The 26,529-nt window shown below is 37.4% G+C and overlaps 1 protein-coding gene across 2 annotated transcripts; it reads right to left on the bottom strand.

Annotated features, from left to right (window-relative positions):
* Nucleotides 1-1,348: 1,348 nt before the first annotated feature.
* LOC133641882 (carbonic anhydrase 5B, mitochondrial-like) lies at nt 1,349-25,788 on the bottom strand. 2 transcript variants are annotated; one of them, XM_062035980.1, is made up of 7 exons: nt 25,330-25,788; nt 17,601-17,798; nt 14,888-15,006; nt 10,161-10,256; nt 8,410-8,472; nt 4,993-5,151; nt 1,349-4,902 (listed from the first exon to the last, which is right to left on the bottom strand). In XM_062035980.1, exons 1-7 carry the CDS (start codon nt 25,472-25,474, stop codon nt 4,732-4,734), a joined length of 951 nt encoding a protein of 316 aa, XP_061891964.1. In that variant the 5' UTR covers nt 25,475-25,788; the 3' UTR covers nt 1,349-4,731. The 2 variants fall into 2 exon arrangements, with proteins under 2 accessions (XP_061891964.1, XP_061891965.1); XM_062035981.1 differs by lacking the exon at nt 25,330-25,788 and adding an exon at nt 17,938-18,716.
* Between the last annotated feature and the right edge of the window lie 741 nt (nt 25,789-26,529).

Below are 26,529 nucleotides of genomic sequence, written 5' to 3'. Positions count from 1 at the left end.
AAAGGTCTGCACAAGCCACAACGACATCCAAACTCACAATCCAGTGGGACGTAGATGAGAATGACTATGAGAAACCTTGGAGAGGACCGCAGATGTGGGTAAACCCCCCCAGATGCTATACTAAGATGTTATACTAAAACAGGGGTCGGGAACCTTTTTGGCCAAGAGAGCCAGGAAAGCCAAATATTTGAAAATGTATTTTCGTGAGAGCCATATAATATTTTTTTAACACTGAATACAACTTAATGCGTGCATTTTTAAGTAAAACCAACATTTTTAGAGTATAATAAGTCTCTTATTATTTTTAATAACATTGTTATTCTGAAGCTAACCAATAATAAATAAAATACTTCTTACCATTACCCCGAAGGACAGCTGGGATTGGCTGAGCCACCGGCAACCTTGAACAGGTGTGGTACAAAACGGATGGATGGATGGATTAAAATGCATGACAATGTTTTATATTTTGAACGTTATTTTTAACACTTTGATTTCCAGCGGAATTATTCATCACTTATCGTGTTAAGCAATGTCAGCTAAGATTTATCTGAGAGCCAGATGCAGTCATCAAAAGAGCCACATCTGGCTCGCGAGCCATAGGTTCCCTACCCCTGTACTAAAATGTGTCATCGAAAATGGAATCATACGAAAACCGAGGTACTACTGTACCATACCTCTCTTAACACAACTTTGTAAGTATTTCTATGGAGGTTAATATGTGTTTTTATTATGAAAGCTTTTTTTTTTTTAAACGGAATGTATGTAACTGAATTTTTTTCTACATCACATTGTACTGAAAATGTCATTGAATAAAAATGTGTGAGCAAAAATCATTATAAAAAAATTCAGTGCAGAAATATTTGTTGCTTCAAAATTTAACACCCATTAAGTAAATTAAGACTGAATCAATCGATCCTGTCTCAGAACCAACCAATTAGGTGCTTCAGTCTCAAGTTACCATAAGTGGGTCTTGAGTTTTGAAGCAAAAAATATTTCTGCATTGAATTTTTTTCAAATGAATTCTTCTGCACTGAGTTTTTTCTCACAACATTTTTACACACTGAATTTTGAAACACTATTTTAACAAACTGAATTTTTAAAAACACTAATGTTGCTCACACATTTGTATTCAATGTGTCAAAAAATCCAGTTCACAAAATTCAGTTTCCAAAAAAGTTTTTGTAATAAAGACACAAATTAACCTCCACATAATTCATACATGAAAATATTTCAATTCTTATCTCCAACACTCCCGCATTATCGGGACATTGCACATTTAAACTGAGTTGGATAATAAGACAAAATATTATGAGTAAAAGAGTACAACAACAAAATCACAAAGACATAATGATTTCACATCCCTCATGAGGAATATATTTGTCAAGAGTAAGACACATGAATGAATGTCAAGTTGACTTCAACAATCGTTACCAACATGCTACCTTGAATCAACAGTTTGTGCACATGACTTCAAAAAGAAGGTGGTTACACAACTGGACTAGAGAAGAAACATGCAGAAAGGCCTCAAGCAGCCCCCACAGAACAGGAATGTTAACTGCCCATTAAACAAATAAGCAAGTGTACTTACTGCACAGCAGTGATTCCAAACCCCTGTGCAGACACAAATGATCACATTTCACTTAATTGTCCTGAAAATGACTGTTTATTATACATGGCAGCAATGTATAGTGACAGGCATGTCCACTTACACAATGTGTGTATCCACCTGTTGCCATTCATACATTTTTGTTGGGGTGAAATTATGTTTTGTACTTTTTTTAAAGGTTGGGAAACATCTGCATTCAGCAGTAAAATTAAAAACAGACAATAGAAGGCATCATAAAAAGAATACAATGTATGTTAATGACAGTTTAATCATTTCATTTGTAAAGAAAAAAGAATGTATTTCATCCTAAAACGTTACAATGAGCAATACAGTACAGTAAGATCTGACAAAGATCATCACTTTAACCTCTAACAATCATCACAGTGTAACAAGTAGAATATGCTCATATTCATGATTTTATGTTGCATTTATATTGCATCCAGGCATTAAATGTAGTTTGACATGATAAAATACCATGAAACAAGGCAGTACTGTACTACATTGTCTGTAAAAACATACCAAAAAAAGATGTCCCTCCCCCACAAACTATTCAATGTCAGCGTGCAGCCTTCCCAAAGGCACACATTGTAACAATTCACTGCATAACCAGTCAATGTGTCTTCACGCTTGGACGCCAGCAAGGACCAAAAGAGGCTATGTTTGGATAGTAGCTTTGTTACATTTAGATTGAAAAGAAAAGCATGCAGTCCAAATGCTAATGAACGGTCAGCGACTTCCTTCTAGCGACACTTGATCAGGCCTTGAGTGGTGGAAAAGATAGAAAACATGACTGCGGCTGCAAAAGTAAACATAACTCTTTGTACGCAAAATAGTTCTTTTGAGCAATCTTCTCAGCCATCAAACCGTAGAAGTATGATGAAAAGATTTAAAGGCACTGTAAAATGAATATGTACGCACAATGCATGACATACCAACAAACCTGACATAATTGTATGCATAATTACAGAGAAGACACACATTTCAGTATAAAAGTTTAAATGTGCTGTTTACAGTCACCTTGATCATGTCAAACATCAACCCATCAGGTAACCAAATCCTATTAAAAGGTGCAAAAACCTCCATATTGGCTCTTAAAAGCACAGATGTCAAAGTCAAGGCCCGGAGGCCACGTCTGGCACGCAACGTCATTTTATATGGCTCGCGGAAGCCTGGAAATAATAATATGTGTCAATAAAATACTTTGTCTTCATAGCTATCTCCATTTTGACAGGAAAAAAAGCTGTACTGCATACAGTGACATTTATTTTAGACTTTTATATAATAATGCAACAAATTTATTATCAACCATTTTTTTGTTGAAATAAACACCGTATTTTCCGGGCTACAGAGCACACCAGAAAAAAATATTTTTACATATATTAGCCGCACCGGACTATAAACCGCAGATATATGCCAGTACGAAAGATTTTGCAAATTTTTATTTACATCCCTAATTGTTTCCAAAAGATGCCTGTAACACGGCAATAAAACGGCTGATCAAACAATACAAAAGTCATCGTGATGGACCCACTAGCTATAGGAGCTATCTCTCCAATCAGCTAAACAGATTCAATTAATCTTCAGTGATGTTTTGGTGAATTTACAAAACTGAAACAATACAAAAAGAACGTCATTGTAAGTTAAATAATACTAACAGACTTGTAAATGTATTAGCATATTCGCTAATGCTAATGACGCTAGCTTGATTACATTATGTTAGCACGTACAAATATCTATGAAAACACACCTACAGACATCACACGTGACGGTTTAGTAAGTATGAATAGTTTAGTTATACTGTAAAACTTACAAACGTTGGTTGGAGTGATGAAGAATCCTTTCAAGCACAACCGTTATTGACTGTTATACCTCCAGTTCAAGGCACAAAAAAGAAAGTACATTTTCAAGCCGCAGCACCTGCAGTGAACGAACTCATCCAAAAGATGGCGCCATAGCACAAAAAATAACACACCTTTTTAGTGTGTGTCAGTGTAATATGAAAATTATTTATTGAACATAAAACATTACGGTGGTTATCGAAAAAAAATAAAAACATTAGCTGCACTGTTTTATAATCCACAGTATTTAAAGCGTCTGAAAAAAGTAGCGGCTTATAGTCCGGAAAATACGGTACATAAACATCTGCTTGACCTATGATATTAAAGCAAGCTGTCCATCAAGTTTTACACTGTAAAAATCACAATAGATTTTATGGTAAAAAAAAAAATCAGACAGCTCAGTCACCAGAATAATACCGCAACAAAAAAAAAAGGTACCATTTTCCGCTAACAGTAATATGCTGTAAAAACAACGGATTTTGCGATAGAAAAAAAAGCTCAGTGGCCCCAACTTTCCCGTTAAAACAGTGGTACTGTTTTTCTACTTGCAGTACTATGCTGTAAAAAAAATGTAAAAGTAGATTTTACAATAAAAGCCAGAATTCTACATTAAAAACAGTGGTACTTTGGAATTTGTGGAATTTTACCATAAAAAAGTGGTACGGTTTTTCCAAATTAAAAATGTTTTATTTTTATTCTGGCGACAAAGCTGACAATGTTTTACCGCAAAATGTATTTTTTTTAATTTTTTTTTTACAGTCTACATAAAATATATATACAATAATTAAATGCATAGGCAATTGTGCAACTATAGAATGAAGCGACTCCTTATACATTTATATTCATATATTATTTGATGTTACATACGGCCCTCTGAGGGCAGCCATAACTGAAATGTGGCCCTCAATTAAAAAAAAAACGAGTTTGACAGCCGCTTACCTGTAAGTGCCATTGCAGTACCAACTTCCACCCGCACACAGTGCTGTTGAGTCCCCACTAGCAGCTCCATTGTTTATCTTCAGCTGCTGATTGATTGATTAAAAAAAACTACAACTAATTAAAGTGTCAAGTCAATTTAAAAATAAATACAATTCAAGTGGATATAAATCTATTTACCAGTCACCCAGCATTTTAAATTATTAGTTAAAAACCCAATTACTCCAGTTAATCCAATAGTTAAAACTAGCCTAAAATGAAAGGACAGTTTGTCAGCAAAAGAGGAAAATAAAGTACCGTAAAACATGTGTTTGTTTTGGTGTAACGGTGGTGAACACAAGCTGGGTGGTGTCAGTGTGTGTGCTGGTCGCCTTGGTCAGACGGCGCCTCTTTCAGGAAAGGACTGAAGGAGGAGCGCACTGTGCGATCCCTCAGAGGCTGCTGCACGCGGAAGTTGTTCACCATGCTCTTCTGGGTCTCCTCCTCAGCAGAGGTGAACAGAAGGCTACGGAACACGGCCAGCTTGAAGGAGGAATGCCATTGAAAGCTTCAAGTTAGCAGTTTAGCTAGCAGGGCAGTAAAACAATCATAGCAAAGTAGACAATGACACACCTGATCATGGCTGACTTCTATGTGCTGCTTCATGACGATCCAGGTGACAGACTCGGTGAGGGGAGGAGTTGTAAGAGAGCCGTGATATGTCCAGTATTCATCGGTGATGGCGGGTAACAGACAGCCAGCGTCAAATTTATTAAACTCTACCACGCTACCCTGCAGCCAGACACACAACATCTTGACTTTTTTTATTTTATTAAAAATGATACAATACAATATCATACTTACAATATCTACAGCAGTGGTTTTCATAAAGTGTTTCACTGAGTACCACCTCAGAAAACACTTGGCTCTCCAAGCACCACCATAATAATCAACATTAAAATACAGTGGCGTAGTAGGCCCAAGTATTCATTAAAAACAAGGCAATGATTGGATTTAACATGTATATTTAGTATTTTTGGCCACAGTAACATTATACACTGTTTGTACAGTAACACTGTGTTTGAATATAGGAAAAGAAAACACTGTACTTAAATCATTAATCAAACCCAATTAAATGCACATACAAGTTAAATAAACATTGTACTAAAATACATATAAAAATACAGGGGTTTTTTCTTCATTGTTATATGCAGCTTTCTCTGCCAAGGTTGGTCTTTGTTTAAATGTGTTTTGCGTGTTGATTGTATGGGAGACTGGGAAAGGGCCAACGTAAGCAAAGAATGTGGAGAACATTCGGTTCAAAATCATATTTTAAAACATTTTAATCATGTTTTTAATAACAGCTAAATTTGAGTTGCATTTGTCTTTTGAAGTACGGTATATCCTAAAATAATTAATTGGCTGGAGGCACTGTACTGAGTTTAATATGCATCATAAATTGTCTTGTTTTGTATATTTGCATATTAATGACTGCATTATTTAACTACCACTTTGTATTCAGTTCAATGATAAAATGTTGATTTTCTATTTATTTGGTTAAATAAACAACAGAAAATTAAGTCACTGTTTAGTGATTGGAGGCCCTATTTTACCATTTGTGTTCTTTTAACGAGCTTGAAGTTACGCAAGTTTCTCTTATTCGTATTCTCCCGTCCAGCATGCGGACACGCCCGCCCTGCATAAGTCAAGCAAAAGTGCTTAAGTCGTGAATGAATAGTTAGGTGGGCTTTGCCATGACGCCTTTTTTTGGGATGCGCAAAAATTATGGAACATGGAGTTACTGTTTTTAAATTATTATAAAATAAATTTTCTGATTAGTGTTGTCATCCAGCCACCCCCCACCTTGTCCAAATCTCCCCAAAGTTGCCGCATTCGTTTGTGCTACGTTTGTGCTGCAGAGAAACGTGATGTCACAAACAAAAATAGTTTGTGACATCACGGTTTTTAAGTTATTAAGGATTTATAGTTTTTATTAGAGATGTCCGATAATATCGGCCTGCCGATATTATCGGCCGATAAATGCTTTAATATGTAATATCGGAAATTATCGGTATCGTTTTTTTTATTATCGGTATCTGGTTTTTTTGGGGTTTTTTTTATTAAATCAACATAAAAAACACAAGATACACTTACAATTAGTGCACCATCCCAAAAAAACTCCCTCCCCCATTTACACTCATTCACACAAAAGGGTTGTTAATTTCTGTTATTAATATTCTGGTTCCTACATTATATATCAACATATATCAATACAGTCTGCAAGGGATACAGTCCGTAAGCACACATGATTGTGCGTGCTGCTGGTCCACTAATAGTACTAACCTTTAACAGTTAATTTTACTCATTTTCATTAATTACTAGTTTCTATGTAACTGTTTTTATATTGTTTTACTTTCTTTTGTATTCAAGAAAATGTTTTTAATTTATTTATCTTATTTTATTTTATTTAAAAAAATAAAAACCTTATCTTCACCATACCTGTTTGTCCAAATTAGGCATAATAATGTGTTAATTCCACGACTGTATATATCGGTATCGGTTGATATCGGTATCGGTAATTAAAGAGTTGGACAATATCGGAATATCGGATATCGGCAAAAAGCCATTATCGGACATCCCTAGCTTTTATGGAATAACGTGTTATTATTCATAACTAGCTCTCCAACCATGTCAAAATATCCCCAAACCTGGCCCCAATTGTTTGTGTTATGTTTGTGCTGGTTTGTCCTGCAAAATTGTTTGGTCTAACTATTAATAGCTTTTAAGTTATTTATATTTTGTAATTCACCTGTGTGAAGTTACGCTACACACACACCTTGTCCAAATTTCCTGAAAATTGTCCTAATCGCTTGTGCTGGTTTGTGATACAAAAAATGTTGTTTGTGCTTTGACGGTTTTTAAGTGATATTATTCATATCGAACCCTCCAACCATGTCCAAATCTCTCAAAATCTGTCCCATTCATTTGTGCTCGTTTGTGCTGCAAAACTTTTTGTCCTAACTATTATGAATTCTAGGTTATTGACAATTTATGATTCATAACCAGCCCTCCCCCACCATTTCAAGAATTTCCCAAACCAGTACCAATCGTTTGTGCTTTGTTTGTGCTTGTTTGTGCAGAAAAAAATTGTGCTGGATGACATCACAAGTCAGAAAATGTATTTTTAAATTAGTTTAAAACCCTTGATGGCACAAACAAAAAATGTTGCAGCACAAACGATTGGGACACATTTGGGGAGATTTGGACAGGTGTGGGGATATTTTCTGTTAAGTAGTCACTTAGTTCAATGATGGATTCACAGTCCAGATGAAATCGTTGTGTAACCCTTACGCTAACGTCCCAAGATGTGCAGTCGACTGGTATATATGTATGTGTGGTCGCCTTGCGTTATAAGCCGTGGTTGCGCCCTTCTTTTTTTCCACATACTCAGAGACAATGCAGGTAGGCCTAAATTATGTACATTTTGATTTTTGATAGTTAATAGAAAGGGGAATATTTGTCCTTTTTATCCTCATCTCCATGGATGTTTCCAGGTATCTCAATTGAAGCGATCAGAATAGATTTGATAGTTTTATGGTAGTTTCTTTTATAATTTTATTACATGTGGCGTACATGGCATCCAACCTTGAAGTGCAATATAATGTTTCACCTTCCAGGGGCTCTGGACGTATTCCAGCCTCAGAGGCACGAAAGAACTAAAGTACTTAAATTGATAAGAGAATACGAGCAAACCCAGATTTGACATTGTACGCCCATATTTTTGGTAATTAAAGTTCAAATATTTGCTAAATGCTGCGAAAAGATTTCCACATCTGAACAATAGCTATTGAAAGATAAGGCAACAAAATATGGTTCAATATATTTTGTCACTACACTGGAAAACTTACCATGTTATCCAAAAAACGCAAAAATGTTGTGTGTATAAGTGTGTGTACATCACTATATACACACTCAACTTTGTGTGTGTGTGTGTGTGTGTGCGTGCGTGTGTGTGTGTGTGTACGTGTGTGCGTGAAAGAGCAGACTGACCTTGTGTCTGATGGCAGGCAGAGCGTCTACTAGTTTCTGCAGGCCATCGTGTTTCTTCCCCACCTACACAAGAGCAGAGTTGTTTCCTGATGGGCACGATTGGACATTTTGTGTTGCTTGTGGACACGAATAGAGATAACAATTTGGTAAGAGAAATCAGGCCCCTCATTTGCTGCCTTACTGGGCTACCATTGAATTTCAAAACAGAAATTCAGAGATGAATAGCAAAACTTTTTAGGCTATCTGCAAAGTCATATAATATTCAACATTAAATATAGTTGTTTCCAATCAGCAATTAAGAAAAAAAAATGTATATTGTTTTTTTCTATTTTTCAATACATTTTTCTTCTATCAGTAATACTAGAAACTGTAAGAATTAGTGATTGTTTATTATCCAAAACCTCAACTGATTTTAACGGAATTTATATGGAAACGATTAAAAAAGTTATTGAAGAGATTTCAGAACCTATAACATATATCAGGAACCTATCCTTTCAAACAGGCGAATTCCCAGATAAAATGAAAATAGCAAACGTTGTACCAATTTATAAGACTGGTGACAAACACCAGTTTACAAACTACAGACCTGTTTCTCTACTTCCACAATTTTCAAAAGATATTGAAAAACTGTTTAACAACAGATTAGACAAATTAATAAATAAAAACTAAACACTCAGACAACGAATACGGATATAGAGCCAACGTCTCAACATTAATGGCAATAATCGAAATTATGGAAGAGATCACCCATGCAATAAATAGCAAAAAATGTGCTGCTACAGTGTTAATGGATTTAACAAAAGCATTTCCATCCATCCATTTTCTACCGCTTGTCCCTTTCGGGGTCGCGGGGGGTGCTGGAGCCTATCTCAGCTGCATTCGGGCGGAAGGCGGGGTACAACCTGGACAAAAGCATTTGACACAATTAATCACAGCATCTTAATGAACAAATTAGAAAGGTATGGAATCAGAGGGTTGGTCTTGAACTGGGTTAGAAGCTACTTAACCAACAGGAAGCAACGTTTTATATACACACTTTAAGTGTAATGTAGAAACAGTCACATTCCCATTTAAAAAAAATTGTGGGTGCATACGAGCGTCTTTTTGTTTATTGATCACACATGATTATTCATAGTAAATACAAATCTTTACATACCATGTAAAATGTTGGTAATACATTATTTGTACTATCTAAATAAGAACGTACATTTTTGTTTGTTGTGTCATTTATGCAGACACTCCCAAAACCAAATGTACTTTTTGTCGCCAAGAGTAATACAGTTACCGGTAACCCTTGTTTATCGCTGTTAAATGGTCAAGTAGAAATTATTAATAATACATGCAATAATTTAATAGCTAGAGCATAAAAAACTTTTAAAATATGTGTTTTAATAGTAAAACAGTCCCCTAGACATGGCATACAGTAACACCCACACAGTCACCTTTACAAGCTGACTATATCGGTGTTATTTCATTGTTTATTTGTTTATGTTCTAACTATGGAAATAGTCAATTTATAATTAATAATTTATACTTTGCAGAGATTAATTTATCACGATCAGGCCTGGAATAAATCAAAAGCAATAAACAAGAGAATACTAGCCTAAATGTAATGCTTTTATCTGGATATTTTTTGTTGCTATTCTGTCTCTGTCAACAAAATGAAGCTACCATAAATACTGTTTATGGTCTTTGTGCAGGGGGTAATCTTAAAAAATCATCAGACCACTGTATGCATGTGTGAGTGATACCTTTAGAAAGACCCCAATAACAGCCAGCCCATTTTCCTCCATCACTGCCTCTTCAAACAGACTGTACTTGTCCGAGTTCCAGTGAACCAAGTGAAGCTGAGAAGACAAGCGGCACACGAGTCAAACATGAGCTACGATGCAAGAGTGGCAATAAACTCCAACATTGAACTCCTTTTTACTCCTGCTTTCAAAATAAATTGTCAGGATTAGGCAAAACAAGGGTGTAATGGTTATGTCTACAACTAGGGATGTCACAGTGTGAAAATTTCTTATCACGGTTATTGTGACCAAAATTATCACGGTATTTTTGCAGAATTTTTAATTTTGCTCAACATTTTCAAAAAAATCTAAATATTGAGAAAATAAAAGCAACATGAAATAGTTTTCTTCTTCATTGTATACTTTCAGTGTGGGGGGCAAGTGTTTCTGTCTCCAATATTGTCCATACCTGTCTCCATCTAAAAACAGCAGTGCGCTCTTAAAAGCATGCCGAGAAGCGAGGAAAAATGAAGTTAAACCAAGCGCTTGGCTGTTTACTCCGAGGGGAAATCTCCGGAACAAAGTCTGTGTAGTTTGTCCGCCATAATTTTCAAGCCAAATGACACTATTGCGCATGCGCCAGTGCTGCTGTGACTCAGTTTTCAAGAAGTGAGCAGTGTTGCCTAAAATTTATTATTAAATGATAGTTTTTCGGTAATTACAAATTTAGATGGTATTACTAACCGTCAGGAATTTTACCGCAGTTTATCATTATACCGTTTACCGTTACATCCCTATTCACAACTAAGATGGGTTCATTGTGCAGTGCGTGTATAATGTTGCAATTCCATCCATCCTTTTTCTACCGCTTGTTCCTTTTAGGATCGCAGGGGGTGCTGGAGCCTATCTCAGCTGCATTCAGCCGGAAGGCGGGGTACACCCTGGACAAGTCGCAACCTTATCACAGGGCCAACACAGATAGACAGACAACATTCACACTCACATTCACACACTAGGGCCAATTTAGTGTTGCCAATCAGCCTATCCCCAGGTGCATGTTTTTGGAGGTGGGAGGAAGCCGGAGTACCCGGAGGGAACCCACGCAGTCACGGGGAGAACATGCAAACTCCACACAGAAAGATCCCGAGCCCAGGATTGAACCCAGGACTACTACTCAGGACCTTCGTATTGTGAGGCACATGCACTAACCCCTTTTCCACCGTGCTGCCCTTTTCTACACACGCACACACAAACACATACACATATGTTGCAATTCTTCTAGTTTAAATAAGTTAACACATTGTTTTTTTAATACTAGCTGATTTATTTATTTAATACTTGATGTGACTCCCATTAAGTTAGGTACATGTTTTATGTTTCTTCCAGTTGTAAGCTTGACTTGACCCTGATTATTTAAACAGGATAGAATACAGAACGAGGATGTAAAGTTGTCATACAGGACTGCAACTTGATCCTCTGTGAGAATATGCATTCATGCAGAGTCAGCTAAGTGATAGGAAAATACATGACGTTACGACATTCCTAGCATTAGCAATCCCGCTTCAGCTAAATACAGAGAGAGAATTGGTCAAATATGCACTTGTAAATGAAAGAAGAGTCCTCAACGCACACTTGGTTTACCAGTTTAGCAACTAGCAGAGTATATAATGTAATGTAGACAATAGTGTTGGGTAATGAGCGAATGATCCGTTTTTTTTTCCTGTCAAAGCCACATACAGTATGATTGGTCAATACCTGTGGTGCCAATAAGTGTCGACACTGAGACAAAGGGGCGAAAGGGGGGTTACATACACACCACACCCCCAAGTACAAGGCAGATAACCTTGATGTGAAATTACTAACATGTGTATGCTGTGCCCATAAGTGGTAGGATCAATTTGTGTAGAAAAAGACAAGTGTCCTACTTGGAAATAGCTCAAATCGTGCTACTTCTAAGAACATTCCAAAATTTAAACGTAATAGCCATCGAACCAACAGGTAATTTACGGTAACGCTGAATGGGAATGATTCTGAGTACAAAGTCTTTGTTGTGGTGTGCCGCAAGAGATTTGTCTTAGAACACTTATTTTCACAAATTGGCAGCTCGGTGGCGCAGTTGTTAGTGCTCGTTCCTCACAAAAAGAAGGTCCTGGGTTCGTTTTCCAGGCTCTGGGTCTTTCTGTGTGGAGTTTGCATATTCTCCCCATGACTGCGTGGGTTCTCTCCGGGTACTCTGACTTGCTACCACCTCCAAAGACATGCACCTGGGGATAGTTTGATTGGCAACACTAAATTGTCTCTAGTGGGTGAATGTTGTCTGTCTATCTGTGTTGGCCCTGTAATGATGTGCCGACTTGTCCAGGGTACCCTGCCTTCTGCCCAAGTGCAGGTTGGATAGGCTCCAGCCCCACCGCTACTCTGAAAGGGACAAGCGGTAGAAAATGGATGGGATGGATTTGCCTTTTGTTTCAGAGAATTCCACCATTGTTGTACACGCTGATGATTCCAATATTTACTACGCACAAAACCTAGTCACAAATTTATGTTGAATTGATGCTGATTAGTGAAAATAAGTTAATCCTACTTTAGCATAACTTTCTCATGTAATTAATGTGGAGCTGTTACTTTAGTCTGAATGTGTTATTGTCATATATGAAAATGTGTGAGTTACCTTTTACCTTAAAGGGGAATTTTGGCCATCTTCACAATCTTAATGTGAGACAAAAACACTGATGGCTTTTTCTTTTTTCTGCATTCTAAATATGGGAAAAACTGCTTGTACGAGGCAGCTAACAATGCAAGAAATCTACCCAACCTATGAAATCCTCTAAAAACATCAGATTTTCCAATCCAACAACGCTACATTTACATGCTGTGACCTCCATATTAACCAAGCTATAGCGAAATTGTTATTATAAGAACTAACATAGAGGAACTATTTTTCTGGCATTGTGACACATTGCCTTGCTCACACTGCTCCTCCGACTGCGAGCAAGTGCATTGCATATGCGCTCTGTGAAATCAATGCGTCTCAGAAATAAGTTACGATAATTCTTAAGTAAGAAAAATTATCAATGTGCCTGTTAGTACATTATATACATTCTTACTGCATGTCGATACATTTATCTATGTTTTTAGAGGGATTTATTTATTAGCGAAATAGATTGTATCCCCATTACAGACATTGATAGCCACCTCTTACTAGCAGATTTTCACTGTTTAGAAGGCACAGACAAGGGAGACGTGTGTTTTTGTCCCACATAAAGATGTTGAATGAAGGGCAAAAACGTGTTAAAAAGTGCAGTTCCCCTTTAATGTTGTACATTGTTAAACAATGTGTATACGTTCAAAATGAAAGTGTTTTAAACATTTTGCAGCAAATGGAGATCTTAGTAAACAATGACACAAGCAGGAGCGAGGGAGACAACAGAGTGAAAGAACTTTGCTACATTATACCTAGAGACTACATGCCGAAAAGGTGAAGAAAATGAGCAGCAGTAAACTAAAGCTGAGGCGCTTTGTTTTTCTGGATGTAAATTTTTGCTAAAGACAAGCAAAAACCTTTACCTGGATGCACATTTTTTAAATATTTGTTTATGTTGGTTGTTTCACTGTAAACAGTTGGACATTTACATATAATACACACAATCTGGAACTTTTGTCCACTTGAGATGGGTCTATATTTAATCTTTTTTTTTTTTTTTTGTTCCATGTTGCGCACATAAATCAAGACATTTAAAAAAATATTTGATGTAATATTTTTACATCAGAATTGTTTTACACATATTTTGGTAATAAATCAATTCAAACAACAAAAATTAGGAGGAGCCAGTCAGCTCTTTTTAGGGAGCTGATTGGCCAAAAAACAGCTTATTTTAGAAGACAAAACCCAGGATTAGGTCATAAACCATGACACAGTGACACATTTACTTTGATTAATGTGCATATTTTTTCTGAAAACTGCATATGAGTGCTTTTTTACAACTAAATGTGACGGGCAAGTATTTGTTCATCACACACAGCGGCCTGCTGTGATGACAGCAGTAAGTGTGTGAACAGTAAGAAATTGAGCTGACTAACACTTGAACTGAGCTAAAAGGAAGTGAGAAGTTGTTTACAATGCATTTGTACTCCATTTTTACTGCCCACATAGTAGCACTTTGATCCAGAGCCTCTAATAACCATTTTGAGTACAGTAGAGCATATGAATCATTCTTTAAACATTACAGGGATGTGTACTCACGTCCACAACATTTGTATTCATCTGTGGAGACCAAGCTTTGTACTGTTCTACTACTTCAAGCAAAACAGAGTCAATTATAAACAATGGAATTGTTTTGATTTTTAATTCATGGATGTTGTAGCATACTCCTAATCTCATCTTCATATTCACACATTATTTCATGCATTTGTACTTTCTGTGCAGTTGTATATCATTCAATTGAAGCGTGTCTAAATAGTTACTACATTAAGTGCATGCATTTTTTAAACAATTTTCCCGCACAGACATCAATATCAACTCATTTTCCTGAGGGAACTCTCCTGAAGAAATCAATAAAGTACTATCTATCTATCTATCTATCTATCTATATATCATTTTGTAGGTGATCGTAGTGCATTTGAACAACTTTTTATTCTCATCTGATCAATATACGTTAAGATTAAAATCAATACACTGATCTTTCCATTTATCCAATGGATTGACTAATGAATAAACTTCACTTAACGTCACAGAAATTGTAGCATACCTCAGCAGGAAATAACCTTCTGTCCACAGTGTGCTCTGACCCCCAGGCATTGCTCTCACCCCAGTGGAAGTGGAACTGACACAGCCTAAATGTGTCCTGCACGGGGCCTCCTTTCAGTGCTGTTGCAACAATTGACAGGATATAGATTAGTTCACTTTACCAATCCTAGCACTGTAATTAATACAGGCCACGTATTCTAGTAAGGTTCTGTCATTTAAAGGGGTCGTATTATGCAAAACCAACTTTTCTTACCTGTTGGTACCCGTTTTTGTGTATTTGGGACGCCCACAAGTCCCGAAAACATACATTCAACCCATGGAGGCATGGCGGAGATATTTATCATACAATCTCGCCTTCATCCAAACTTGCTACATGCGAGCCATTTGGAATTTGCCCAATTTGTGACGTTTTCCCGAATTTTGACGTGAGCTAGTTCTAACTTACTGCATTTTTCCGACTATAAGTCGCAGTTTTTTTCATAGTTTGGCTGGGTGTGCGACTTATACTCAGGAGCGACTTATGTGTGAAATTATTAACACATTACCGTAAAATATCAAATAATATTATTTAGCTCATTCACGTAAGAGACTAGACGGGTAAGATTTCATGGGATTTAGCGATTAGGAGTGACAGATTGTTTGGTAAACGTATAGCATGTTCTATATGTTATAGTTATTTGAATGACTCTTACCATAATATGTTATGTTAACATACCAGGCACGTTCTCAGTTGGTTATTTATGCATCATATAACATACACTTATTCAGCCTGTTGTTCACTATTCTTTATTTATTTTAAATTGCCTTTCAAATGTCTATTCTTGGTGTTGGGTTTTATCAAAAAAATTTCCCCAAAAAATGCGACTTATACTCCAGGTCGACTTATATATGTTTTTTTCCTTCTTTATTATGCATTGTCGGCCGGTGCGACTTATACTCCGTAGCGACTTATGCTCCGAAAAATACGGTAAACAGTATCTGTCAGTAAACTTGATATGGATAGGATAGGATAGACTTTTTTCATCCCATGAATTACATAAAAACTACAACATGGCTGATGGGGTGGAGAACAGCGTCGACACTTAAATAAGACCACCCACAAAAGGCACATTCTGAAAAGATAGTCAGAAAGCGGATTAAAATGGTCTTTAAAACTAAATCTATGCAAAATTTGGACCAAAGCACAACCGTTACATGTTATGTAGATCTCAAAGAAGTGTTTTAAATGTATAAAAAAATCATAATATGACCCTTAAAGTGACCAGTGATGTAACCAAGATACTACAAGACAAAAGTCTTGTTTGTAGTAAGGTATTAATGTCTAGCAGTTTTAGCGGGATTATTCGGCAATTGGCCAGCTTGTAGAAATGACAAGCTCACCTCTGCTAGCCCAAATTTCTTCAAATATCCTTCAAAAATCTAAACGCTTTTTACTTTGAAATACTGTAAGAGAACAATACATTTACAGCATCTAAAGAGCAGTAACAGTAACAGTGAGTAATGTATAATGAATATTATAAATGTATAAAGATTTACCTCATTACATTAATAAATACTATGCATTTCATTATATATTTAACATGGATTCTAAAAATGTTTTGAAAAGTTTATGTTAGAAACCTGACAGCTCAGTTGCCAGAATTTTACTGTAAAATGTACAGTAGTTTGTACCGTGTGCAACTGTAAATGGAAAACAGTACCACAATTTTTTATGGTAATATTCTGGGGACTAACCTAACAATTTTTTATGTAAAATATATAATAATTTTTACAGTGCACATTTTGATGGATAAGTTGCTTTTGAAATCAATCATAAGTCAGGCAGATATTTAAGTATTTATTTTTATTTTAACATTAAAATATGTTTGCAATGTATACTGTAATAACAATAGGGCTGTAAGTTTATGACAATAATATTGTGTTGCATTATTAAAAAATATGAATGTTTAAAATATATGCATGTATTTTTTTCAGTCAAAATGGAAATAATAAATACATTATATATAAAGTACTTTATTGAAGCATATTATTTCCAAGCCATACAAAATGATGTGGCGGGCCAGATCTGGCCCCCAAGCCTTGGCTTTGATACATATGCATTAAACAATTACTATTAAGTGTTGTAATTTGTGGTGTAAAACTGTACTCCGCCATTCTAAGGGCTGTCTCTAATGTTATGACTCATTGAGCTAAATGAGGTAAACACATCACTGTCAGTAAATCATCTTATTAGACTGTGCAACTGGTCTTAACAAAAGACTGCATTATGTCACATAAACAAAGAGTTTTCTATTTCTGTTCCACAAATAAGCACATGTGTTATAAGAATTGCTGGGTTTTCAATAGATGTAATGTGTACTCTAGTAATTATTATTTTGCTTTACCAAATGATACCAAAAAACAGTCTATACATTACAAAGGTTGTGAAGCGTAGTAGTCACATGACTGTCACCAGATCCACATGGTGGTTTTATCTGCGGTTCTCAGTGTAACACTGATTACCAACTTCTGTTGCAGAGGCTTTTTAGATTGTGTTCTGAATGAAGGAAAAATGTGGCTTGCTAAATTATGCAAGTTAGATTGTCATGTTGTTATGTCTTGATTTCAAATGTTTAATCTTTCTCAGAGTTCAGTTTTTGCAGTGAAACCTTAAAATCAAGCCATAACTAGCCATCTTAAGTTGGAACCCGATAAAAACGACTTTGTATACTTACTGGACCTATCTGTAGTGTCATCATATTCAACCAAGAAGGAATAACCATTATTCCAGATTTGCTGGCAAGTGGTTGGGTCATAACGAGTGGTCAAAGGTTCCAGTTGGGAATCAAAGACACTCTTACGCACCACGATATCAATGGGAGACTGGCGATCACCTCCTGGAACTGCAAGGGGTCCCTGCCACATGGGGTGCACTGGATAAAAAGGTAGGAGGGTTGGAAGAAAGACAGAAAGGCAAAATCGATCAGATTTTTTTGTAAATAAATGCATGAAAAAACATTGAAAACAGTGGTTTACTAAAGTGCAGGTCAAACACAAAAGGAAAAACCTTACTTTTCATGTTGTATTCAGCGGCGCCCTTCTTTGATAAACAGTCCATTTTAAAATGTATAAAAAGACACTATGAAAAATGACACTTTGTCATAGACAAGACACCGTCCACCAGCTGCCTGATAGTTTTAAACATAAAAGTACACACTGAGCAATTGTACTTCCTTCTAGCCCTCCTTTTATTCCTGAAAGGAAATGACTAATCGGGAGAAAAGTGGGCCGGCTGTGCAGAAAGTGACCTACGGAATGTCCTGGCACTCCCCCAGTTGCCCTCCACAGGGAGCAAATCAGACCGAACGTCTGGCTGGTCAAAAAGTCTCCTGTCAAAAGACCGGACTTTTAATTACACATAACTGTGTTTTCCTTCCTTGTCTTCTTCTCTTGAAATCCACAGGAAACAAGTCCTCTTGTGCGTTTAAAAAGCCCAGTGTAAGAACGGTGTCTTTGCTGTGAGAGTGAGCGCACACACTTGAAAAATCTTTAAGCTCAGAAACAACTTCATCTACAATCATGCAGCTTGCGGTTTACGCTAAGAACAGGTCTGAAGTCATCTCCTTAAAAAGCCTTAAGCAACTCCTCCATGGATATTAGGCGGCCTAATTATGTTATTGCAACGGTGCAAATAAATGTCCAACAAAGCATTTCACGCTCATTCAGCTGGTGAAAGTCACTTCTTCTCTGCATCATAAATCTTCCTTATCGCAAAACCTCAAACACTGAACAAGTTGTTTCAAGTTGGAACTGTGTGAACTCCAGAACACCGCAGTAGAGTAGACAAACCCGTATGTCCTGTAGGTGCCTGGCATGGGATATTAAATAACTTGAAGCTAAAAATATCAACATGGCAAGACTTTAAAAAATTGTTTTATCTCAAACTTTAACTTACAGTCATAAAAGGCGCTTTTCATCTAAACTCTCCTTGTGCTACTGAATCTGGTTTGAAATCACATGGTTTTAAAGTAAGCCTGTAATATTTGCTGCAGAATAACAAGAGCAACCTCTGCTGTAGAAGGCTAAAAACTACAACATGGCTTACAAGGTGGAGACGCGGTAGAAGGGGATTTGGCCTGGAGGAGAGCTTTGGCACATAAATAAGACCGCCCACGAAACGGTGCATTCACAAAGCACCAACATCACATGTTAGGTTATGTAGAGTGTAAGGAATTGTTTTAAATGTAGAATTTATTATGACCCCTTTAAATTAAACTGGTCCTAAAGGTATCTTGTTAACCTGCGGTTTTTGAGCTGGAAGATAGGCTTATCTCTCTACTGCTTGTTTTTGGGGGGGTTTTGGTCACGTTACAAAACAATCAAATTTTTCCCAATTCAAACACTTAAAAACTTGCTATTAGCTGATAAAGGGCTCTCAACCAATCACGGAGAACCTGACAGAGCCTTGTCATTGGCAGAGCATCGAAAGGGAAGGGTCACGGTGCTTCTCGTTGGAGGGACAGGTGAATAAACAGGTGCTCTGCTTGAAAGAGCTCCTGTGCGTTGCTGAAAGTGTGCATTCCTGACTGGAAGATGTATCCTGCCTTTATTTACAGTATCTGTTCACTACAGTGTGTTTGATCAGTGTGTATATTATTTTTAAGGGGAATTGCACTTCTTTTTTTATTTATTTTGCGTATCATTCACAATCCTTATGTGAGACAAGCAGGCATGTTTTTTTTAATACATTCCAACTTGTAAATAAATGTTAGCAAAAGTCAGCTAAAAATGGAGTCAATGGTAGTTGTTCTATAAAGCCCTGTAAAAAGCATCTAAAAAACCCCATCAATGTTTTGTACACACACTGTAAGTATACAGTATATGTAATGTAGTAGCAGGACGTTCGCTTTTCCCTTCAACGACAACGCTATAATCATGACAAACTTCATGAGAGGCAAAAGAAAGACAACTTCAGAACAAATGATGATCCAGAACCTTATATTTTTTTAGCCTGGCTATAAGGAGGATGAACTACAGCACATTTATCAAACTCAAGGCTCTGGGCCAGATCTAGCCCACCAGATCATTTTATATGGCCCAAAAAAGCCTAGAATGAATCTGCATTAATAAATCACTTCATATTTTTAGTTGAATGTAGTTGATTTTGACAGAAAAATGCTTATCTTATTATTGTACAACAAAATATTCCAAGCATTTGTTGTGATAAAAAATAGATATTGTCTTGTCAATATAACTTCTAATTTCAAAGCAAGTTATCCATCAATTTGTTAACCAAATATATACGATAATCAAATGCATAAGCCGTTGAGTAAAAATGTCATGAAGTATCTATAAGTTTGTATTCATATACAGTCGTGGTCAAAAGTTTACATACACTTGTCAAGGACATAATGTCATGGCTGTCTTGAGTGTCCAATCATTTCTACAACTCTTAATTTTTGTGATAGAGTGATTGGAAAACATACTTGTTGGTCACAAAAAACATTCATGAAGTTTGGTTCTTTTATGAATTTATTATGGGTCTACTGAAAATGTGACCAAATCTGCTGGGTCAAAAGTATACATACAGCAATGTTAATATTTGGTTACATGTCCCTTGGCAAGTTTCACTGCAATAAGGCGCTTTTGGTAGCCATCCACAAGCTTCTGGCTGAATTTTTGACCACTCCTCTTGACAAAATTGGTGCAGTTCAGCTAAATTTGCTGGTTTTCTGACATGGACTTGTTTCTTCAGCATTGTCCACACGTTTAAGTCAGAACTTTGGGAAGGCCATTCTAAAACCTTAATTCTAGCCTGATTTACCCATTCCTTTACCACTTTTGTTGTGTGTTTGGGGTCATTGTCCTGTTGGAACACCCAACTGAGCCCAAGACCCAACCTCCGGGCTGATGATTTTAGGTTGTCCTGAAGAATTTGGAAGTAATCCTCCTTTTTCATTGTCCCAATTACTCTCCGTAAAGCACCAGTTCCATTGGCAGCAAAACCGGCCCAGAGCATAATACTACCACCACCATGCTTGACGGTAGGTTTGGTGTTCCTGGGATTAAAGGCCTCACCTTTTCTCCTCCAAACATATTGCTGGGTATTGTGGCCAAACAGCTCAATTTTTGTTTCATCTGACCACAGAACTTTCCTCCAGAAGGTCTTATCTTTGTCCATGTGATGTCAGATGAAAGAAAAATTGAGCTGTTTGGCCACAATACCCAGCAATATATTTGGAGGAGAAAAGGTGAGGCCTTTCATCCCAGGAACACCAAGCCTACCGTCAAGCATGGTGTTGGTAGTATTATGCTCTGGGTATGTTTCGCTGCCAATGGAACTGGTGCTTTACAACAAAGACAAACGACACAACACAATAATAAAAAGATAAAACACAACTTTAAGCCAGAAAAGACGCAACTAACACAAGGTAAATGACAGCGGAAGAAGTTACAGTGACGCACCACTACAACATGCAACTGGCAGCAATGGAAAAGTCATTTAATCAAAAAGAAAGAAATACACAAGATGAATCAATTAGGCTATGGAAATAGGAAGCGAGGGATTAGGGGAAATACATGCTTCTGCACACCTGGGACGCTGTCCTTCAATGTCAACGCCAGGGGAGAGAACAGATACTGTATGGCCGGGTCGGTGTACTTTATTTAGCAGGTAAATCTACTGTTAAAAATGTTGGTTACTGTGCTTTTATTGAAAATTGCTTGAATGTTTAAAATGTGAACAGAAAATGTTTCCTCTTGTTAAGTCAACCTAAAGTGTTGATTGCGCTATATTTAAATAAGATGCGTATGCATTGGCCATTAATTGTTGTTTTGTAGCTTGTTTGTATACATAACTCCTTTATACCTAATTCCCTTACATGAAGTAACAAAAATACAGGAAACTTCACCTGCAGTGTCCAGTATATATTATTTATTTCGTTGGCTAAAAGGTTACTGAATCAATTTCAATTCACTGAGTCGTTTCAGATCGTATTGTTCTAAAACAGTGGTTCTTAACCTTGTTGGAGGTACTGAACCCCACCAGTGTCATATCTGCATTCACCGAACCCTTCTTTAGTAGAAAATAAAATGTTGTTTTTTTTCAAATTCAAGACAAAGTTATGGTTTTTTACTGGTGCACAAAATGAACCATGCATGAACATTACCTTGTTCAAAGAACAACACCAACACGGTGCATGAACTCACAACAAACTCACATGTTTACATCTTATTGTGCAACATGTGAATGTTTTAGTGGGAACTAAATGCGATATCTGAAAGGGGTACACATTATTTCCAAAGCAGGAACCCCACCCAGACATACAATACTAGTAAACAGCTCATGAAAAACAAGATTTTTTGTTACTGTCATTGTAAGTGGGCCAAAACACTTATATTAGAAAATAATCTCATAGAAATGACTGCTGTCATTTGATTATAATAATACACCATTTTAACTTGTTATTTGGTCAGATTTGGGGCAGGTGTGCTGCTGGTGTGGCCACAGTGCATGTGCACGTCTGACGTCGCTCACATGTGCTCCACTGAATACTCAAGGAGTTTTTGCGTTTGCTCACGCATAAGGAAAATTAGAGGCAACATTGTTTGGGGGTATCCATAATACGCCGATAGGGAGAAGTTTTTATTTACACGATGAGTCGGGTGTGTCTTGACCTCCGCAGTGGAGGCTCCGCCGAACCCCTAGGGTTCGATCGAACCCAGGTTAAGAACCCATCCATCCATCCATCCATTTTCTACCGCTTGTCCCTTTCGGGGTCACGGGGGTTGCTGGAAAAACCACTGTCCTAAATAATAATAATATCGTCCCTGAATTGCATCGGCAACCACAAATTCTTAATCGAAACGTTGTTAAAACGTATCATTACATCCCTAAAAGAGGGGAAAAATTATTAATCGGGGCTCACTTTTGTGGAAACTCGCTCACACTGAGGCCCCCGCTTGGGCTGTTTACATGCGCAATTGATAACGATTTTGTGGGGGTGAGACCAACATTTGAACATTTACATGTGACCAGTTTTAAAGAAATACTTGTGACATCTTCCAAGAAGATCCAACCTTTGACAAGAACGTGGCTAGATTCTAAGTGAAGTGAAGTGAATTATATTTATATAGCGCTTTTCTCTAGTGACTCAAAGCGCTTTACATTGTGAAACCCAATATCTAAGTTACATTTTTAAACCAGTGTGGGTGGCACTGGGAGCTGGTGGGTAAAGTGTCTTGCCCAAGGACACAACGGCAATGACTAGGTTGGCAGAAGCGGGGATCAAACCTGGAACCCTCAAGTTGCTGGTACGGCCACTCTACCAACCGAGCTATACTGCCCCTAACAACTGTAAAGATTAAGTATCATGGCTACAAAAGCTTCTTCCCTCAGGCCATAAGACTCTTGAACGCATCATAACAATCCCCTCAATTCCCCCCAAAAACGGATTAACTCGCTGGAATATGAAGACAATATAACATACATCCATAAACGTGGCTGCATATGCAAAAGTGCAATATATTTATCTGTACAGTTATCTATTTATTTATATCTGCACCTTACTGCTCTTTTGGGGCGGTATAGCTCGGTTGGTAAAATGGCCGTGCCAGCAACTTGAGGGTTCCAGGTTCGATCCCCACTTCCGCCATCCTAGTCACTGCCGTTGTGTCCTTGGGCAAGACACTTTACCCACCTGCTCCCAGTGCCACCCACACTGGTTTAAATGTAACTTAGATATTGGGTTTCACTATGTAAAAGTGCTTTTAGTCACTACAGAAAAGCGCTATATAAATATAATTCACTTCACTTCTTATGCTTTCTGAGCTCACTATGTTCACTGCTCGCTGTACATATCCTACGAAGTCAGACCTACACTGTTTCTATGTCCATTTCTCAGATGATATAATTGTTGATGACTGTAGTGCTGATATCAACCAAACCTAACCCCCCCGCCCAAACCCCCTTCACATCCCACCCCCCGGATTGTAAATAATGTAAATAATTCAATGTATATACTCTGATGATTAACTTGTGTGATGACTGTATTAAGCTGATAGTATATATTTGTACCATGAATTGATTAACGTGGACCCCGACAAGTTGAAAAACTTATTCGGGTGTTACCATTTAGTGGTCAATTGTACGGAATATGTACTGTACTCTGCAATCTACTAATAAAAGTTTCAATCAATCAATCAATCACTTTTATCCTGCACAACAATGAGCTAATGCAACGAAATTTCGTTCTTATCTGTACTGTAAAGTTCAAATTTGAATGACAATAAAAGGAAGTCTAAATGTAAGTCTAAAAGCAGTTCCTTTTTGCTTTTGATTGTCGTCCTTTATGTATATGATCAGCCCAGGCTAAGGTTTGAATAAGTTTGAAGCCTGGCATTAGAGAACTGTCACACCGCGGTGAGGGATGTCTTGTCTTGGTTTCTTCTGTCTTGTGAATTGCATGTTTTACTTTGAAAAGTAACTCCTCTCGTGTCAGATCATTTGCCCTTCCTTTTGTATCATCAGCCTGACGTCATCCCTGACCCCCGATTGTTTCCACCTGTTTCCCATTACCCTTGTGTGTCTTATAAGCCCACGCCTCCCTTTGTTCTGTGCCAGATTGTCTCGTGTATTCGTGCCTCTCTAGCATCCATGTCCATGCCTTGCGTTTATATTCCTTGATCCTGAATTCCTTCGTTGCTATTTTGAGTTTTCCTTTTTTCCTCCTCAGCAGAGTGATTTTTTGTTATTTAGTTTTTTCAGCCGAAGTGGTGAGTTATCAGTTTTTTCTTACGATTCCTTCTTTCCTCAAATTTTTGAGTGACATTTTTTGTTAAACTACATTAGATTAGATAAGTGTAGAATTTTTCATAGCCATTGTTTCTTCCTCCTGTTGGAGCGTTTTTTTGTGTGTTTTCCTCCTTTTCGGAGGGATTTTCGGTTGTTCCTATTTTTTGGAACCTTTTTTCACCGACTAGTTTTTGTTAATATAGATATTGTATTACCCTGACTCAGGAGGTGAAAGGAAGCTGTCAAAATAAAAGTCTGTCGAAGTATTCCCTACTCTGTATCTGAGTCCTATCCTTTTCACCAAGCCTGACAAGAACAAGAAAATCCAGTTATTGGGTGTGGTGAAAAACTGGAGGAGGTTGTATGGCTCAACTCAAGAGCTCCAGCACATACAGTAATACAGTTCTGATGTTGCAGCAAAGAGAATACATGGTTAAAAAGGATGCAACATCACACAGTGGCTGCCAATGTAGAGTAGACCATGTGACATAACAGGAAGTTGTGCATTTTAACAACAAAGAATCAGATGAAGAGATTAGGGAAATAACTTGCAACTCCTATTGACTGGCATTCATTTTAAAAATGTATTTTACCTAAATTTCTGCATGCGCATGTTTTTCAGTCAATAGTGACACATTGTGGTTCAAAGCACATTTTTATATTTTACTCACTTTGCGACAGCACAAATCTACTGGAGCACGCCGTCAGATTGCATCCTCGGACGGGGATGAGCCGCTGACTCCTCCCTGCATGTCTGAAGAGCTGTCGGTGAAGCTGAGCAGCCAGAGGTCGAATAACTGAAGACAAGATCACCATCTTTTTTTCCTTAGTAAGCGCTTTCCTCGCACTGGGACGCCTTCTTTTCCCCGGGAATGTGAAAGCTAAAGGTTAGCTTAACTAGCTAAAAGTTAGCTGTCAGTCATACGCCAAGCTTGGTGTGTCTTTGCTTCCGTAATGTGTCAAGAAGGCGGGGTGAAGTCTGCTTTCTGCTTCCAGGCGCTGCCACAAAAATGCCGAGGGGGAAAAGGTAAACGTGTTATTGTAAAGCTACAGCGTCATTTTGCCGCGAATTTCACAATAAAAAGCAAATAGAAAAGTCGATGACCCACACACGTGACCTGAGCACTAATGTACAGTGTTTGTCCACAAGCACAAGGGGGAGGGTCTCTAGTGTGGACCAATCAGAAGTGGGAGGGTCTCTAGTTTGGACCAATCAGAAGGGGGAGGGTCTCGAGTGTGGACCAATCAGCGTCGACCCACCGAGGGGCGTCAGTGTCATCAGTGATGATGGCTCAACATCATCACATTCTTTAAAATCCTTTTATTTATACACACTTTTATTCGAAGTCTACACTAAATATGTGTATAAACACTACACGGTTCTGTAGATGGCTGTCTAATGACATCATTATACCATGAATTGATTTACTTGGACCCCGACTTAAAGAAGTTGAAAAACTTATTCGGGTGTTACCGTTTAGTGGTCAATTGAACGGAATGTGCATTATATTGTGCTATCTACTAATAAAAGTTTCAATCAGTCAATCAATCAATCAATCCACCAACTCAATAGATTTTACAACCTGCCTTGTAATACTCAAGTTACTTTGCTGGAACGTTTTAAGTAATACAGTCGTGGTCAAAAGTTTACATACACTTGTAAAGAACAAATAATGTCATGGCTGTCTTGAGTTTACAATCATTTCTACAACTCTGATTTTTTTGTGATAGAGTGATTGGAGCACATACTTGTAGTCACCAAAAACATTCATGAAGTTTGGTTCTTTTGTGAATTTATTATGGGACCCCATCAAGTCATAAAAATGGGGTCCCACAGTAAATGTTTGCGGTGCCACTTTTTTGTAACCGTT

This window comes from Entelurus aequoreus, linkage group LG24 (assembly GCF_033978785.1).
Source record: "Entelurus aequoreus isolate RoL-2023_Sb linkage group LG24, RoL_Eaeq_v1.1, whole genome shotgun sequence".
Taxonomy (NCBI): domain Eukaryota; kingdom Metazoa; phylum Chordata; class Actinopteri; order Syngnathiformes; family Syngnathidae; genus Entelurus; species Entelurus aequoreus.
This window is presented reverse-complemented; position numbering and strand designations above follow the sequence as displayed.

Coding starts and splice junctions, on each gene's coding strand:
- LOC133641882 (XM_062035980.1), bottom strand. CDS start 25,474: ATGGTGATCTTGTCTTCAGTTATTCGACCTCTGGCTGCTCAGCTTCAC. Junction 5,152..8,409: donor TGCCTGCCATCAGACACAAG/GTCAGTCTGCTC, acceptor GTCTGGCTGCAG/GGTAGCGTGGTAGAGTTTAA. Junction 4,903..4,992: donor TAGAAGTCAGCCATGATCAG/GTGTGTCATTGT, acceptor TCCTCCTTCAAG/CTGGCCGTGTTCCGTAGCCT.